This window comes from Argiope bruennichi, chromosome 3 (assembly GCF_947563725.1).
Source record: "Argiope bruennichi chromosome 3, qqArgBrue1.1, whole genome shotgun sequence".
NCBI lineage: Eukaryota > Metazoa > Arthropoda > Arachnida > Araneae > Araneidae > Argiope > Argiope bruennichi.
In genome coordinates, this window is record NC_079153.1 from 68,865,009 (window position 1) to 68,884,669 (window position 19,661).

The 19,661-nt window shown below is 26.4% G+C and overlaps 1 protein-coding gene across 1 annotated transcript in view; it reads right to left on the minus strand.

Annotated features, from left to right (window-relative positions):
• Nucleotides 1–11,544: 11,544 nt before the first annotated feature.
• LOC129963356 (zinc finger SWIM domain-containing protein 5-like) overlaps nucleotides 11,545–19,661 on the minus strand; it is a 98,729-nt gene continuing 90,612 nt past the window's right edge. Inside the window, exons 14-16 of the mRNA XM_056077685.1 lie at nucleotides 19,441–19,607; nucleotides 19,100–19,247; nucleotides 11,545–12,791 (exon numbers count right to left, since the gene is read on the minus strand). Coding sequence (XP_055933660.1) covers nucleotides 11,992–12,791; nucleotides 19,100–19,247; nucleotides 19,441–19,607 — 1,115 coding nt within the window. The 3' untranslated portion in view covers nucleotides 11,545–11,991. The remainder of the gene's footprint in view (nucleotides 12,792–19,099; nucleotides 19,248–19,440; nucleotides 19,608–19,661) is intronic.

Here is a 19,661-nt window from a genome sequence, read left to right on the forward strand (position 1 = left end):
GGAGACCGGTCACACCACTATTCAAAACGCTATTGTTCGATTCAACTTTTTCTAATTTTCGCGGTATTAAGACAGGTCGGTACACAGATATCAAACAGAATCCTGCTTCCTTAGCTTCCAACAATAGAAAATTCGGTGATTAAATATTTCATAAAACAATGGAAATGGTTTGAATTTCAAGTTAACATCGCAATCTGTTGTTGGAAATTAGGCAATAAATATAAATAAAGGTGAATGCATGTATGTGTGTGTGTTGGGATTCTAAAGGCTAGACTGTTTGACTACAGATACCAAATCTGATATAAAAACAAGTACTTCAGGAAGAAATGTGCGCCTTAAAACATTTTTTAATTTTAATTAATTAGTAATTAAATTGAATTTTGAAGAATTTCTGCGATTATTTTGGAAAATATTTTTGCATAAAAATAAATTTTACACCCTTTCCGAATTAAAAAAAATGGAATTTTTAATAGTATCAATTTGATAATCGTACAAATTTTCCCTAAACATTGACAATTTTTTAAAAGTATCTTTTAGTCCAATTTCCAACAGCATATTACATTGTTGTCCTAAAAATCAAACCGTTTTCATTGTATCATCAAATATTTAATTGCTTGATTTCCATTCATTATTAAAAACTACAGAAGGATTCTGTTAAATATCTGAGGAATTTACATCATGAATAAAATAAAATAAAAAAAAAAGATTTAAATTACTGCGACATTTAGAAGGTAAAGGAACCGTATATTTATATTTTTCATAGCGCTATGATATTGTGGTGGTAACATTATAAGCCAGTTAACAACTTCCGGAGAAGAGTGTACACTTTTGTCTAGTGGCTTTGTTACTACAAAGCCACTAGACAAAAGTGTACACTCTTCTCCGGAAGTTGTTAACTGGCTTATAATGTTACCACCACAATATCATGGGATCGGTTTTCATTAGAAAGGAAAATAGGTAAGACAATTAAAATAATGCGGCTTTAATGCCTGTCAATTTTGCGTATTCATGGGCATGAAAATATATTAAACGATTTAATAAGAATTAACAATAATCTGATATCTTCGATGAACCAGCTGGTATCAAAGGCGACTAGTACACACACACACGTTAAAAATTGCTAAAAATCAAGATAAATTTGCACTATTTTTAAATTATGAATAAAAAGACATTTTTTTTTTTTTTTTTTTTAATTTTGAAACAGACTAAAAATTTTGTTTGTGCAATAATATTTTCGAAAGTTAATAAGGAGCAACTTCAGAATTTAGCCGACTTTTTGTATTAATTAACCCCCCCCCCCCACACACACACACCAAATGTACAAAACCATCATTGTACCAAATTTTGTTGTTGTAGGTAAGGTTTGCCCTGTTGAGTTTCAAAACGCTCATTGAAAGATAAACACATACACAATCATCCATACTATTAGTAGAGATAACCGAACTTTCTTCGGCCCCTATGTTGTTAAAACATATATAATGAGAATCAAGTTAAAAAAAAAAAAAAAAAAAAAAGATAATGAATAATGATTTCTGGACTTGGTAAAGGAAAGAAAGCACGAAATTCAGAAGAGTAGTGAAAACTTTGCTATATTAACCTCCATTGCAAAAATAAATAAATAAATAAAAATGAAATAACACCTATGTTGAAAAAAGGGGAATAAAAAAGTAAATCTCCAAAAAGAGTTAATTTGTTACATAATATAGTTGATTTTGCTGATATCTTGCTGATTTCGTATAATTAATTTTTTTTTCAGTATTTTCTTAATAAAACTGCCTTTAATTATAACTTATAAAAAACTGGGATGCCACACTAAGTTAAAAAATATTTTTTAAATAATAACAACAAATTTAAAATATCGAACAGAGTTCTGTTTCAATGACGGTCAAAAATGTTAATTCCGGATATTTTAAATTACAGAAATTACATTTAAAAATGTATTATAAAATTAATGAATTTCATTTGATATTTTAGGTTTCATGTGCTACATTTTTCGAAATATTTAATATGACAATGCTTATATGCCATACGCAAATTGTAACATGTGTGATGAAAAAATTGTTTACAACACTTTGGAGCTACCATATTGGTACTTAATAACTGCATGGATCGTAGATGCTCACTTTGAAAAAGTTTTTCAGAATTTTAATTAAATTAAAATTAATTTAATTTAATTAAAAAATTAATCCCTTGATGACTTCGGAGTATATTATCGTACAAATATCATTTCTACACCATTCTAGAAGGTGGTAAAAAAGGAAAAAAAAAACTAGCTTTTTTTTCTGATATAAATTTTATCTCCGTATAATTATTTCCCCCAAATTTTAATAATTTCTTAAAAATATTTTCACATACATTTTAAAACACTTTTAATTTTTTTTTAAATAGTTTAAGAAGACAAGCATTATAAGGAATTTATAAATACATTTTGTGGGCGCATTATTATAACTTTGAAAAACAAATTTTAAAAATAAAATAAAGATAGAAGAATGTAGCCTGAAACATTATCTACGACGCTTCCTATTAGAGAGTTGGATTTCCTTTCCTGTTATTTTTTAAGTTATTCACTTCCTTTGTTCTCTGACATAAATAAAAATGTGATTTCGGTTCACAGACTCGGTCTACTTCATTAGCTTTTACACCTGCGCAGAAGACAGATGCTAGAGAAGATTGGTGGGGGAGGGGGGGGGGGAATCCGAAATAATGAAAAGGAACTGCTGATTATTGCCTCTGGGTTCTACAAATATCTGCAAAGGTGAATTAGGGAAAAGGAAAACCCATTACTGTTGGTACTCATTCTCTTTGTTGACATGCTATACTAAGTCCTCCACACATTATTATGCCACATCCTTTACAACTGGTAGCTTGAAACTTTAACAAATAAATAAAAAAAGGAAACTGTCTACCTTGAAAACAAGTTTTGCTGGCACTTATCAAAAAGCAAAGCATGAATGAAATCCTTTCCTGCAGTGATCTTTTATAAAATGTGTTTTTAATTATATGAATCACGGAATGTTTTCAAGGTTTTGAAAACAAAGTAAACTACTGGTTTTAAATCGCACTTGGTCACAAAAGAAAGCAGCCACATTTTCCCTCTTTTTACTTTCTTATATATGAAGTATAAAGACAGTACTATTGTAATCATCACAAAAATGGAATTCGAAATTTTGGCGTATCTCCGCGTTATGGGGGGGGGGCACCCTAGTTTTGGCATTATGTCTGCATGTGAATATGATAATTCCAAAAACACTTAGAGCTAGACAGGAGAAATTTAGCTTAAGTATTTTTTTTTTTTTAAATATGTCTTCTAAATTTAAATCGAAATCCATTCAGCTATCCGAATATAAGTTAATACGATACAAGAGGGATGAAGCTAGTTGGATAAAATTTGGAACGCATATCAGGGATTAATCGAATAAAGTTTAAAAGCTAGCTATTCATGATTAAAAATTACAAACTTATTTTAAAGTCATATAGACGCTGATAGATAAAATTCTACGAATAAGTAGATATATATTTTTAAAATTAGAATTTCGGCAAAATTACTGTTATAACAAATCAGACTTGTCCATGAGGTAATGTATAGAGGGAAAAAATTCGGTAAAAGATATGATTACAAGATTAAAGATTCAGCTTCTAAACAAATAAAATTTAAGATAATTTAATTAGAGAAGTATTAAGATGCAGATCCATAAAAACATTTTAAATAATGAATATAAATATCACTAAAACATTGGAAAAATTAACGTTTTGTAATTTAAAAATGAAGAAAATTAACAAAAATTAAATTAATCACATAAATTAAGATAATTTAATTAATTATTTTAATTTATGTTATAATAAAATGCATTATATAATTCTTAGTTTGAGTAAAATTAACTTCATCTTAAGATTTAATAAATAAAACTTTTTTTCAACATTCTTCTTGTTTTATAACTCTAGAATTCAAATCATTGTTGAACATCATTTAATTTATCATTTTAAATATAAAGTATAAATGATTTAATGGAAAGTATGAAATACATTAATTATGTTAATCAATAAACCATATCTTCAGAAATAAGATTTTAAGAAAAAATGTTTCACGAATCTAATTTAGCAATTAACATTTTTTAGCAATAAAAGCAAGCAGTATATTGAAAGATTAATAATAATCAAACAAAAAAATCTGAAATAATGACACATTATAACACTAAAACTGGCCTTTATTGTAATTACAGATGTATTTTTTTCTCTTTTTTTTTCTTTTAATGATATAGGACATTAAATAACACAGTTTCCAGAATAAATAGAATTAAATATCATAACAAAGACATACACAACATAAGGTGGGATTTTTGAAAAAGTGATCAACAGTTAATACATATTGAAAATATGAACAATGATGATGTAAAAACAAGTGTAAAAAACAATTTACATAAGAAAAAAGGATTGCTAAGAATGTTTTTATAAGTCAAAATTTCGCTTAAAATCCATTTAAATTGGTCAAATATAAAATAGGAATAAATAAAATACATTGGAATGTGAAGCTAATTTTGAGCGAATTTGGTGATAAACAATCAATTTTAATCATAGCAATTCCTCTCGGTAAATAATTAAAAAAAAGTTTTTATAAACAATCTTTTATTAAAACAAAGCATAATTAATTTTATTATTTATTCTTTTATAATTTTATCATACTTTTATTAGAACAAGGATTTTATTAATTTAAAACTAATCAATTACAAATTGCTAAAATGTGCTGATTTGGCACACACATTGTTAGTTATAGAAGTAAGCAGTTATTGCAATTTTAAATAATATGTACATTAACAATATCTTGAATGTCAAGATATCCTGAAAATAAGGTGTAATGTTTAATAAAACTTTAGAAAACTTTTATATGTATATATTAAAAAAAAGAGGAAGATGCTAATTGCATTGTTTCTTGGTATTCAAATAACAAACACCTTAGCAACCCTTGTTAATACATTAACAAAGCTGTAAGAAAACTTAGTTAATGAAGACACTAGATGACTGACTGTGGTTCTAGAAAACATATTTGTATGAACAATGCATTTCCATTGCATAGAGTACTTCATACTATGTACATAGCACTGGACTTGTACAGCATAGTTGATATGAATGGAAGGACCAACATATAAGTCACAAAACAGTCGAGCTCTTTTTCAAATGAATGACAGGCCTTTCACTAATTTGTCCTTTAAAGTCAGCATTTGTAAGAAAAGGACTTCTCCTTTTGTTTCAAGTCAAATTTGACCAAGAAAGATATTTTCTACGAAATATGCTACTAAAAATGTCATACAAGTCAAATAAACCACATCTCAACAAAAAGTAGCAACAAATATAATCACAGTAGTCGATTTAAAATAATTTTTTTCACATTGATTTCTGCTTTAAAATAATGTAATATAGAAAGAAGATCTTTTAAAGGTATAAAAATAAGTGGGCTTTTCCCCCCCTAGAGACTATTCTACATAATAGTATTTGCAAAGCAAAAACACGAATAAATAAATATTTTTTCAATAAATTTTTAAAAAATCAAACTGAGAAACAGCAGATTTATAACAGAGAAAAAAAAAATCTATATTGATTTTCTTTTTATTAGAAATGTAATTACCAATTGGCTTTTTTAAAAAGTGATTATGAAATGTAAAGCAAATTAATGACAAATTTATATACATAAAAAGACAACCTAAATCATTAATATATATTTTTTTTTCAATTTGATGTGACAGAAACATATTTTAAGAAAATGAATATAAAAAAAATGAGGTAGCAAGAAAAATCATACAAAGAGAACTGGCTCAAAAGATAAGACATTTACAATGAGTGTTACATTTTGACATTTTGAATCTTATTAATAATAATAAAATGAACATTAGAAAAAATAAATTTCTTATACATTGAATTCACGAAAATAATATTTAAGGCAACCATTCAATGTAAAGAAACAACAAGTAACCTATTTGTATCATGCTATTCAGCGTGCAGCAGGTACTGTGGGAAAAATGCAAGGCTAAGTGATGACTTTTGATAGGTACTTTGCATTTAAAAAAACACGAAAGAAAAAGGCTAGTGACTGCACTAAGCAATGCACTCAAATGGCAAAGTTGCACTGGTGCCATGGTATCACCGTATACCACACCAATGCTAAAAATATTTTGTACTAAGCTTAAGATAAATGTTGCTGTTCAGAAAATTGCATAAATCTTGAGGTTCAGATACACACAAATAGGTACTTAAGAGCACTGGAGATCAGGTATAGGCAAAATTAAGTTGATTATTATTGCTCTAGTTATTATTGTGAGAGGTGCTCTTCCCAGAAGGAGTATAGAAAGTATTGCATATATTTTAATAAATTTCAGTCGTAGGCATCATTACTCTTTCGATGATGGGAGAGAAAAAGCACTTCACAATAATTTGCATAGATATGAATACAACTATCTTGCCTACATGTACTCATGTATTGGCAACATTTTTAAGGCAGTAAAAACACAAATTATTTGCAGAGCATACATTAGCTTTTAAAAACATAGCCAGGAATCGAAAATATATGAAATTTATAAATCGATATATATTTCTTATGTTGAGCAACCACATTTTCCAATTTATTAATAAGTATGTACAGAAAAGATATGCTTTTTATAATTTTCAAAGTAATAATAATTTTTCAATCTCGATAAGAGCTTTTTAAACATTTGGCAATAAAATTCTTCACAGTACAATTTTTTGATTTTTCAATAGTTAAACAAAAATTTTAAAGGAAATTCCCTTAATTTTTTTAATTAAGGGGAATCAATACAATTGTATATTATTAATTTTAAATAAAGTTCTATTTATTCAATATTAATATATTACAGTAATGTTATAAAAAAATCAACTCTTCTATCATAGAGCCTATTTATTGATAACTCTACCCATATATATATATATAATTTGTCAGAAAAGTTGAATCAATTGCAATCAATTTCATAAATTTTTATAATACAATAATAAATTTTAAAAAAATGTGACAGAATTCTTTTTGTATTTTTTGTGATAATAGCTACATCTCAAAATATTTATTTGGAAATTAGTTTCTCACAGCATAAAAGCATCCAATTAATACTTCATATTTCATCTTCAATTTCAGAATTAAAACAAAATGTTTCATTTGAAAGTGAAACATTTTGATCTATACTTTTTTTTACCCTAAAAATAATAACAAGTGGAATTAGTTTAAGAAGCCCTTACCAAGATTTTAAAGAATTCAATGTAAATATTTTTTGACAACCAAAGTTTTACAATTATTCTAACAATTCTAATAAAAATGAGAATATTAAATACCAATCAACGAGAGTATAATACAGAATCTAGTACACGAGAATAAAATTTTACAGAAATAAATTTCAGTTATAATTCAAACAACAACAAAAATATTCTTATAAACCACTGGCTATGGTTGTGAAAGCTATATATGATATGGTTTACATACACAGACAATTACAATATATTTTATTGCAGCATTAAACAGGCAGTATAAATAGAAAAGTGTCATTTTATATTTCATATAAATAAAAAATTTTGAAAACAAATAACAATAATTAGTAAAGATTAAAAGAGTCATAATATTTTGAATTCAAATTAAAATATGTTGAGAATATAAGATTTAATATAGATTTTACTATGTCAAAGGTCTAAAAAAAATTTCCAACACTGAAGTCACCGGTAAATGCATCAAAATTGTGGAAGCATTCAGTTTAATTTTAGAAAAAAAATCACATTACTGATTTATAAAAAAGTAACAGATTATCTTTATGTCCATAATCAGATATATGTGGACAAGGACAGCACAAGAGTTTTTGAACAAGTGCTTTATATTTATACAACAGATAGTAATTATGACAGTCAAACATTTATAAAATAAAAAAAAAATATTATAAATTGAAAAATAGAAGGCAAACAGCATTTTTAATGCTGTTAAAACATTATATTTAAAAATATTTCATTCTATTTAAGTTGTCATTGCTTGTTGTTTACAGTAACATTTAACTAAAATAATTTTAAAAGAAAATATCTTGGAACATGTAGAAATAAAATAGTACAGCACATTTTAATTTGTTATAAAATCAATAAAAAAGATATTTTTTTATGGAAATAGAAATGAGAAAATTGAAAATTAATAATATATATTAAAAAACATCCATATTTTAAAAACCAGAGCAGTTAAATCAGTGTGATTACGCTATTTCAAGATCTCTGGAAATGAAAAATAACATAAATTGCTTTAATAATAGAAGTAACTCCTTCATATATTTCAGAATGGTTTTTATTTCAATATACAAATCTAAAACTGCATCATTATGCTTGGTCCTAATGCAAATACGCAACTACTATTTACAAATACACAAACATTTACAAAAAATATACAAACATAGTATGACCATAAAAACTATCAACTTTATTCTTAAATAATGTACAAAATGACACAGCTTCACACAAATAAAATTATTTTAAATCACAAGACCACAGTTCAATTGTATGTTACCAGGACAATGAAACTGACAAAATTAAATAATTATCTGAAAGTTAATATTACCATTTAAAGCTTTTTTTTCAATAAAATTCCATGGAAAGTCTGAAGTTCGTATTCCTTTCGAATATTTTTTTTTTTTTTTTTTTTTTTTTTTTTTCATGAGATTTCACATATAGAACCTAAAATCTGCTCAAGACAAAAACACTTTAGAGTAAATTGAAATCCTTTTAAGATTCTTCTTTAAGAGCGTAATTTTATATTTGCAAGTTCTTTTCGCCCACCCCCAAAATTCTGTTCATAAAAAAAGGCAATAGGGAAAGTATGAATAACTCAACTAATAAGCAATAAAAATCAAACCAATTTAGTTTGGAAATCCAATGAACATTTTGCATTTGCTATTTGTAGAATTCCATTGTAAAGCAGTCTAAGAAAAACTACCGTTTCATGCTCTATGACATGAAATAGGATTTTTATTGCATTTTCATGGCATCATATTATTTAATTCTATTCTATATGGACAGTAAATTCTGTAGCCTTTATATTCATTGAAAAATTTAGTAATACCAGGAAGAAAAAAAATTTCAAGATTTATCATTACTCTCACTACGAATTAACTTTACAATAATAAATTGAATACATACATATAAGTTGAATAAATACAATTCATTTAACTTTTCACATGATGGAATGTTTGTAGGAAAAAAATGACAGGAGGCTGCAAATTTTTATATTATAAATTTTGAGATCCCAAACATTTATCTGCTCAATTCCATTTTATCACCATTTAGATACATAATGAGTTATGAAATATCTCATATATATCTAAATAAATTTTGATATTTTCAAATTCAGAAATCAGAATAAATTAAATATTCAAAGGGAAATTCATCTTATGTAACATACACCAGAACCCATTTTGTGTGAAGCGTGCCAATTTGCACATTTTTGCATAGGTGCTTTGTGTACTTTTGTCAAAGATGACTCAAAAGAGTTGGCCACAGTATAACTTAAAAGTATTTTGTACAAAAGAAAATAATATTAGTGAGGTAGAAACTAGCATTTTTCATGCAACATAAAAACATTCTCAAAAAATTTGCCCTGTCATTTGAGTAAAAAATATTTTGCTGAACCAATTTTAAGGCTTTGTAGCCTCCACCCTAAATATAGTTTGACAATGAAGACTTGCATCTGTTTTAAATGCTTTTTAAGAGTTTTGTCGCAGCAGGACAGTTCATAGTATTTTCAAATTGAATTATTTATACAGATTTAGTGGCATTTTCAAGATATGATTTAAAAAAACTGCTATAAAAAGTTATGATACAAAAAAATTGCTCATATAGACAATGAGCAGATAAGTGACGTGAACTATATAATATAAAAAGTATGACACAAATGTACATGTCAAAAAATATCCTAATGTCATACACAATCACTCTATAATTAAAACCCAAATAAAAAAATTACATCAATTAGGAAAACAGATTTAGCATATTTTCTTTATATATTTACTTTTTATTTCGATTCTGAAAATGCTTTTAAAATAAATACCAGACTTTTATAAGACACGTTAATTTTTTTTTCTATTTTACAGAAGGTAAAATACAATTTTCACTACAAACAAAGCATTTTTAATAAAAGAAATTCTCTTTCAGTTTCAGAAATACATTAATAATGTTTTAATTTTTAATGCATATAAACTCAAAACATAACAGAAAGCTACTGAAATCAATTGTATTAGAGAGAATATAATAACAGTTATGCCTCTAACCTTCATGTAGCTGTTCCGGTCTCACGGCTGTAAGGAGATGAAATGAAGAGAAGGGAACAGTTGTGTGTGGGAGAATGTGGGTGACACCAGTAAGAGTGTCTTTTAGTAGGAGCTCCAGTAATAACTCCAAGAAACGAGTTTAAATTTTAATCGGAATTTAACATATGTAAATAACCCTCAGTTTACATATTGTAATTGAGGGCATAATTTACATATTGTACATATGTAAATAGCCCTCAATCATTTAAGATATAATCATAATAAACTTATATTACCAAGAAAAGCGTCATCACTTGTGTCAAGGCACGTAACAATAACCAAATGAAAAGATGTAATGTAAATTGAGGGTATAACAATATAAAGTAAGTTTCATAGAATGCAAAAAAGAGGGGGGGGGGGCTTTTAATTATACTTTTTAAAAATTATTGGAGTTGATACAAATTCATGTAATATACATGAAATACGCAGCATCAATTTTGAATAGACTACATAAATATGAAATATGAAAAGAGGATGTGACATCATTGAACAGCACAAGATAATGTGCAGTTAGATGATGACAAGCAAGTATGCTTGCCATATAACTATGATATCACATCTACTGACTCCATTAAAAACTATCTTCCACAAATTAACAATGATTCTATTCAAATAAATGAGATAATTACTTTTATAAACACTTATTGTTCTGATTTATACAATACTTAAAACGTCAAGGGGATATTACACTGCAAAATTGGTGAAAATTACTGTAACAGGTAAATGAGAAGAATTACAACTTTACACATATAGATGCTGCAGTTAATAAAAATATCTTAAAAAATCCTATGTTACACTTTTAAAAAGCAGAAATGATGGATGAATATACTTTCTATTAAAAAAATAACAACAACCATAGGTTTATCTAAGTTTATACCCATTCTGATATTTGTTATAGTTTTTTCAGATTTTTACATAGTTCATTGATTTAACTTTCACTCCAAATGATAATTTTAAGTCTACTACTAGTTTATAAAAATAATGGATCTGTCATTCGGATTCTAAATAGAGATCCAGAATTTGATAGAGCACTTAGGTATTGCTTTAAAAGGCAACAACAAATTAGTAATTGCATAATGTGACCACCAATATACATATCCTTTCATAGAAATACAACAAAACAAGTAAATAACAATCTGATAATTTCTTCAATAATAAAAATGATTTTGTTTAGAGAAATAAATATTTAAAATGTTAGCTATTGGAATTCTTAAAAAAAAATTATAAAGGATATTAAAAAAATGCCAACATGAATAAATGAAATATCAAATGATAAAATTTCAACATCAATTTTTAAAATTAAAAATGGGAGTTTCTGATGTAAAGAGCAAAAAAAGCATAGCACATACATAATTTTAATTTTTAAGATTGATTAACCAATTATCTTGAAAATGCCACCAAAGAATTGTTTTGTATTGTACAAATTATTTGTGTCCAGAGAAAAAAAAAAAATCCTGCTAATATATAGTAACTGACGCAAGGCAATTTCCTATTGCTCTCCTGGAACAATACATGATGGGCCCCATAGATTCAGGTATCCCAATCTGTTCACTAAAACAGCAAATCACAGCTTCACGGGAAATATTATCAACCCGATTGAGAGTCAGTCAGTAGTACAAAAAGAAAGAAAACACAAGGCTGCTCAATGTTCAGTAATTGCATGTAGCTAGCCAAATCTTTCCTTGACTAGGAGCATGAGCTTCTTTTTACCTTTGTATGCAGATTTCATATTGTCAACTAACTGTGCAAATTGGATATGGCCATCTTGTGCCAGTAGGAACGTCTCTCTCGCTTTACCAAGGAACTCTATAAAGTCACCATAATGGCGAGGACTTATGTGCGTCAGACGGGAGTGTGTGGTGTTCACATACGCTGATATGGCAGCCTCCAAGAGCTGACGCAAAGGAGGTTTGTCCAAAGAAAGAGGCTTGATACACCGCCTTTTAGCGTCCAAAGTTGCAATACCTGGCGCAGCCATCGAGCAACGTCTCAGAATATCGGAAAGCACAGTGGCACATTGCACATTTTTCACAAGGAGAGGGACAAGATTTGTCAACTCTGGTTTACCAAGCGAATGCGAGAGAGCACAAGCCCAGTGAATGTCATTTATGGCAGGGTGATTGTCTTGATTATAAGCAAGGTGGACACCCTTCATAGCTAAAACAGCCAGTTTGTATGCACGATGAGGATACCCACGATGCTCCATATACCGTGCAACAGTAAAAAGTTGCGATGAAGTCATGACATTTGTGGTGGCTGCATCAACTACAATTTGGTAAGCAGCTTCAAAAGCAAAAGAATCACTTTCACATAACGTAAGAGCATTCAGAGCACAATTAGGTGGATCTTTAGTGGCACATTGAAGAGCTAAGGTACGAGCACAGCTTGCGAGTTCTTCTTGTTGTCGGAAGTCCAGATTTAGACGCATTACTGTTGCATGAGACATAACTGTTGTTGCAACTGGCCCTAAAATGTTTATAAATAGTAAGAATTAATTTACAATTTACAAAAATGAAAATATAAATAAATGTCATAAAATATGATTAAATTGCATGCACAGATAAATACTTTTCAAATACACAAGATTCAGTATTACTAATAATAAAATAACACATAAGAATTTTAAGTCCATTTGTTCTACAACTTTAGTAAAAAACATTTTTAGCCACAGATATCAAGTATAAGCACATTACAGAAAACTTGGCACATAAATCAGTCTTTTTATAAATAATTGTGCGATTAAAATGTTATTAACGAGAGAGGGCAATTTGCTTTTTCACATTTCATGTAGTGTAATTAATTGAAAATGTTAAATCAATACCCATACTGAAGCATCACAAAATCTATAGCAAAAGGCACAATAATCTTGCTATTAGATGATGAAAACATTGTCACCTTAAACTAAAAGAGTTAAAATAATGAAATGTGATTAATCTTATAAAACACAGTTCAGATTTACTGCATAAGTTTAAATCATAACACATCCTATTTCACCTCATTATTTTTAATATTACAAACTAACTAAAAAACAATTTTTTTTTTTAAAATATGAATAACAAACTCAACAGTTGAAATACATTCAAAATTACCTTCTTCAACTCATCCATCATGATACAATTTGATCAACTCATTTATGATACAATTTGATCAACTCATTTATGATACAATTTGTGAAATGATACCTTTTTTTTTATTTTTCACCCATAAGAAATATGTAAAAATATCAAAGAATTTTGATTTAACAGCCAAAAGACAATATTTTTAAAGACAGGTTTTGTGAAAAAGAAAAGTAAGGTATGCAAATAGTAAATCAAATAAACCAAGATATGTTAAAACATTGAAAAACAATCTTTTAGAAAAAAATACAGTTTTAGAATTGCAATTCCTCGTTTGGTTTAATCTTGGCCTTGAAAGACTACAACATTAAAATCAATTGCAAGAAATAACAGCTATACAAATTCATAAAAAAAGTTATCATTTACAGAAATAGCTATCTGAATCTATGTTGAAGATTCAGATGTATTTGAGAAAGGAAGAATATTGGTATATCAGCAAGAAAAATGGTAAAACAAAAATGTTGAAAAGCTCTTTATATAAGTTATATTCCATTTATATAATACTATTATATAGTTTTCACACTATATAATATAACACCATTACATAGTATGAAAATTATGATTCTGATTTTTGTTACAATTTTATATACTGTAATTTAGATATCACAGAATCTGAAGAATTACAGGAAATAAATTATTCCAATGGTAATAATCTTTTTGCCTGCATTAGATGCACATTTTGTAGAAAATAACACCTGTTATATTTTCATATAACAGTTACTTAGATAATTTTTCTTCAGAATTTAAACACTATATCTGTTTAGCTCTTGTCACTGAATATATAGTTCTCAGCTGTACAAATAATATATATTCTTGCATTCTATAGACATGTGACAAATTAAAAATCAGTGAAAAAATAAGAATTTATGCAGTGGAGCAATTTTGAAATAGTCAGACATTAAGCTATTAAAACATTGTAAATAAAGGCAAAGCAGAACAATTTATATTACAGGCCTTGATATTTGGAAAAGTGTAGGTGCAATGAAAATTATTACTTTATACAAAACATATAAGCGATCTTTTAGTATCATCCTTTTTAGATGCAATCCTATGTAAAAAAATAAATCTAAAATTAAGTATTTGGTAATAGTTAGCATAAATCTGTTTTGAGATATTTTTGGAAAACATATTTTGTAAAAGATAAAATTTTAGTACAAGTAAATTTCAGCAAAGAGGAAACATAAAAGGCTGATTGACCTTTCACTGGTGAATTTCCCACTCAAGGTTCTTAAATTAAGTGTTAAGTTTCTTAAATGTTAAGAATTTTAAAAAATGTTTTAAAAAGGTTAAATAGCAGCTGTGCCACATTAAAAAGTCAACAAACCTATGGAAAAGAAAATGTATTCCTTCTGATGTACTTCCATCTAAGACGAAGTCAAGGATTATTATTAGTTTTGATAACTTTAAATCAAATCTGATCATTCACCTTTTACCTCAGAAGTGCCACGAGGGACTGACTTACATCTTCTTGACAAGTCTACTAATTCATCTAGTATTTCCAATAGTCTCTTTTACACGAACGATAATATTCTGTACCTATAATATTTAAGATCTGATTTGTAGACAATTTTTGAGACTAGGCATACATAAGACCTTGAGTCAAAGAACTTCATGAATTCTACTTTTCCCTCTTAAATGATTTTTCACAAACATGAAGTAAATGCAATCTAAAGTCTCAACAAATCAAATGCTAAATGGTAGAGTGGAAAGTCAGAAAAGTTAGGAAAGGTGAAGGAAGGAAATGGAACCTAAAGAAGATACAAATTTCAGATTAAACACTATGTAAACAGAAAATACAATTCAATACAAAAACACGAACTGAAAATATCATGATTAGGCATTTTGCCTAGTAGGTAGCAAGGAAAGAAAATACAGAACAGCATAGGAGAAGATTATTAAGAAAATTTATGGGCATGGCATCCAAGTAAATCTCGAGAAAAAGAAAAGGTCTGCAGATTTTCCCTCAGGATTTAGACATTTATACTCACTCTAAGCAGGTAAAACACAGAAGATCCGAAGTTGCAAATGTTTATAAAATTCAGTATGTGATTTTTTTTTACAGATATACATTTTTTAAATGCATTATTACATAAAACCATAAAAATGGATGGATTATATAAATATATATGTGTATATATATAGATATATTTCTAGCTAAATAATGAGAATTATATAATTACTCAAAGCACAAAAAGTCATATGTCTAAATGCTACATGTGAATATTTTCCTTACAACAATCAGCTATAAAAATATAGAAATTTTTGACTCTACATTTTATTGAATTAGAACGATTGATGATATAAAAAAAATTTCTATCAGAAACAATTCGCAAAAGTAGCAAATGTTTATAAAATTCGGTATGTGATTTTTTTTTTTTTTTTTTTTTTTTTTTTTTTTACAGATATACATTTTTTAGATGCATCATTACATAAAACCATAAATATGGATCTATTATATATATATATATATATTTCTAGCTAAATAATGAGAATTATATAATTACTCAAAGCACAAAAAGTTATATGTCTAAATGCTATATATGAATATTTTCCTTATGACAATCAGCAATAAAAATATAGAAATTTTTGATTCTACATTTTATTGAATTAGAATGATTGATGACATAAGAAATTTTTCTAGCGGGAACAATTCGCAAAATGACACACATAATAATAATAGAAGAAATGAAACATTTGACAAACTTTATTAAAAGATTTAAGATTAAATTAAGAGTAAATTAAAAGATAAAGAGTCAATTTTTTAAATAATAAATTAGAAATCATTTTGTATTTATCTCTTATTGCATTTAATATCAAAAAAATAAAGGTAACTAAAAAAGGCTCTGGCAAATTTCAAGTTAATATACATCAACATGCTTTTTATAACCAAGCAAACAACTAAAACTGTACATAGTTTTCAGGAAATTTTGCATGTCCCCCCCAATAAAAAAAAATTAATAATAATAATAATAAAACACTAAACGTTAAAACCATCAAAGTGAAATTGAGCTTCAGTCTTCAGAATTATAGTTCAGTCAATTTTTTTTCAAGAAAAAAAATTCATAACAATTTCATTATCAAATAATGAAAACTGAACCAAAATGGCTATCCAAAACAGATATGCAAGTTTGTACCCGAAGATATTAATAAGATATGGGTGTAGGAAGGTTGAAGTTTTAATACATTTTTTTATGTTTATATAAAAAGCTATTGGCCACCTTAGAGGAAAAGAGTAAATTAAATAGATATTATAAAGACATAAAATGAGTTATAAAAATGGCATGATCATTTATATATCAAGAGTAAATTTCCAAATTTTCATTAAAATAAATAAAAATTTGGAAATTTAATATATATTTAGTAGGAGATGCCTGATAAAATTTCCAGATCAATATCTTTTGAAAAAATGTTGCAGATACTTTTTTATAAGAAAAAATACAAGGAGAGGGGGAAAAAAAACTATTCTAAAAGAGTTGTTACACAATTTTAAATCAGGTCAACTTTGAAAAAGTGATGAAAATTAAATTTGAATAAAATTTCTTGTCTCAATTATCAAGTAAAGATTCATTTTCTAAAGGCCATTCTGCCGTAATTCCTATTTTTTAATGTTTTTTGAAAAACAACTACCACTAAGTAAGATTTTTGCCTTTTCAAATTTAGCTCCCACCATCTTTTTAAAATTTATCTAACATTCTATATACATATTAATAATAATACCATGCATAAAGATTTTAAGATGAATTATCAAGAATAGTCACAATTAATTGAAATAGTCAAAGATATTCAAAAATAAAAATTTCACATTATATTGTAAGCCTTTTTAAAGTGTAAAGGTGTGTAAAGTGTTTTGTGTAAAGGTTTATCACAACCTTTTTGTCATAAAAATACCTTTAATTTTATTTACAAAATAATAACAGTATAATAATGGTTCAAAAATAATACATAATATTTATTATAATTAAAATGCATCATTTTGGTAGTATTGGGGATGGTTTAAAAATTAATACAAGTGTGCATTTAAAAATCTAAATGCTATAAAAGTTTTATCAAATTTTGAAATGGAATTTTGATAAATGAATTATTTACTAGAGATACAGGGTTCATTGAATTTTCCAAAGCTTAAGTCTACACAACAATAATTTTTAAAAACTATTTAAATATGTGCATGCAATTTATCAAAAATGAATGCAAAATGTACAAAAAAATATTAACAATCTATCATCTTAAAATTTACTAGTAAGGTACATAAAAAATATAAATAAGTAAAATATGTTTCACTTATAAATTTATAATTGACAGAGAAGAATGTATGATACATAGAAACAAAATATTAACCGATTCTAGTTCCTTTATATTAAAAAAAAATAATATATTAATAAATTAAAATTAACATTAGGTGCTGAAAAGGGTAAAATTTTTTCATTATAAAGCATATTTTATATATATATATATATTTAAAAATAATATCAAAACTCAAGAATTTAATTTTTTAAAATACAAAATACAATAAATTAAAGCCAATAAAAGAGTATAGGTAGCATAAATATGGACAAAAGAATTTTTTTTTATAGATAACTAAAAATAAAAATATTTTTGCACTAACATCTGTAAAAGAAAAACTTTCTAATTGTGCATATGAAAAAATATTCTCAAATAAAAAATCAATTTAAATTTTTTAAAAAAAGTAAAAAATTAAACATGAAACACAGAATGTTAATAATAAATATCAAGCTAATTATAGTTCTACTTACTATGTACTTACTATTTTGTAAAAAAAACAAGCCTATTATTACCATGATTAAAAGCATTTCAAAAGCTTCTAAACTTTAAAGAAAAGTTCTATAAGTTAACTCCATTTTATTTATGTGAACCCTAAATTTAATAAAAAATTCAAGAATGTTTAGATCTACATATGCAGAAAGCATGAAAAAGGAAATCAATACACTACAAAAACTTAATATTTTAAATATTCATATATTATAACTGAAACAGAAAATATTAAACTTAATTTAATCAAAAATCTATGAATTCTGTACCTCTTTATAATTAAAATTCAATTGTTTTCTACTAAATAATATTATGCTATGAAAGAAATGTACAAGGAAATTTACAAAAAAGTGCTAAAAAATCAGTTTTAATAAACTGTGAAAAACTAAAGACAAATCATGATCAACAACAGTTTCTACATGAAATCATTATTTAAGCTAAGATTCATTCTGGAAAATAACTAATATGAATATAAATTTGAAATTTCATAAAAACCTGTTATTGACTAGTTTCATAAATCCAATTTTTGTTATAAGAATTGAATCTACTCAATGGAAATCATTTTGATAAATAGAAATCATGAATAATTTCAATATTTTTGAATAAATAAAGCAACTATCAAAAAATTTGTTAATAAAGAATGCATATAAATTTAGAATGACTAAATATGCAATTTAGATTTAATAAAGCAAGAAAGACTAGTTGAAAATATATTTATCAATAAGAATTATAAAATTAGTTTAATTTAAAAATATATAACTTTAAAAATTATATATTAATTAGACAATTTAGATAGAAGCCAAATTGATAAATTTTATCTACAATTTTACATATTTATTTCATTTTATCCTTCTTATTAAATGAAAGACTCTTAAATATAAATAAATTTACCTGTGGCTTCTGTTGGTGAAAATAATTGATACCAGTTCTGAATAATTGATATAACTGCTTCTAAACCCAACTCTGTTGCACAAGTCACCAGCCAACGAACCATTTCTCGTCTCCTCCAATTTAAAGAAGCTAGCGTCATTCTCATAACCTAATATGTAAAAAAATATTAATCAATTGAAATTTAACATTATGATTGAAAATATAAAATAATCCAATTAATAAGTAACAAAAAAGTACATGCATTTGTAACTATAAACTTACTATTTGACTAAAAATGAAATTTTAATAAGAAAAAGAATGATGACATGTTAACTGGTAGTTTAAAAACCTATTTCAAATACCTGAAGTCCTAATTGAAATGCAGCATCAAGTAATGTTGGATGCCTACTTCCTCCATCAGCAGGAACAGCTATACGAAATGCATCTTGTGCTAATTTAAACAATTGCGAAGAACTGTGAATATTACGTTGAGCTGATTTCAAGACTGTTGGCAATTTTACAACATCACCTAAAAATTATATTGATAATTATTATCAAATATATTTGACAGATACATATATAT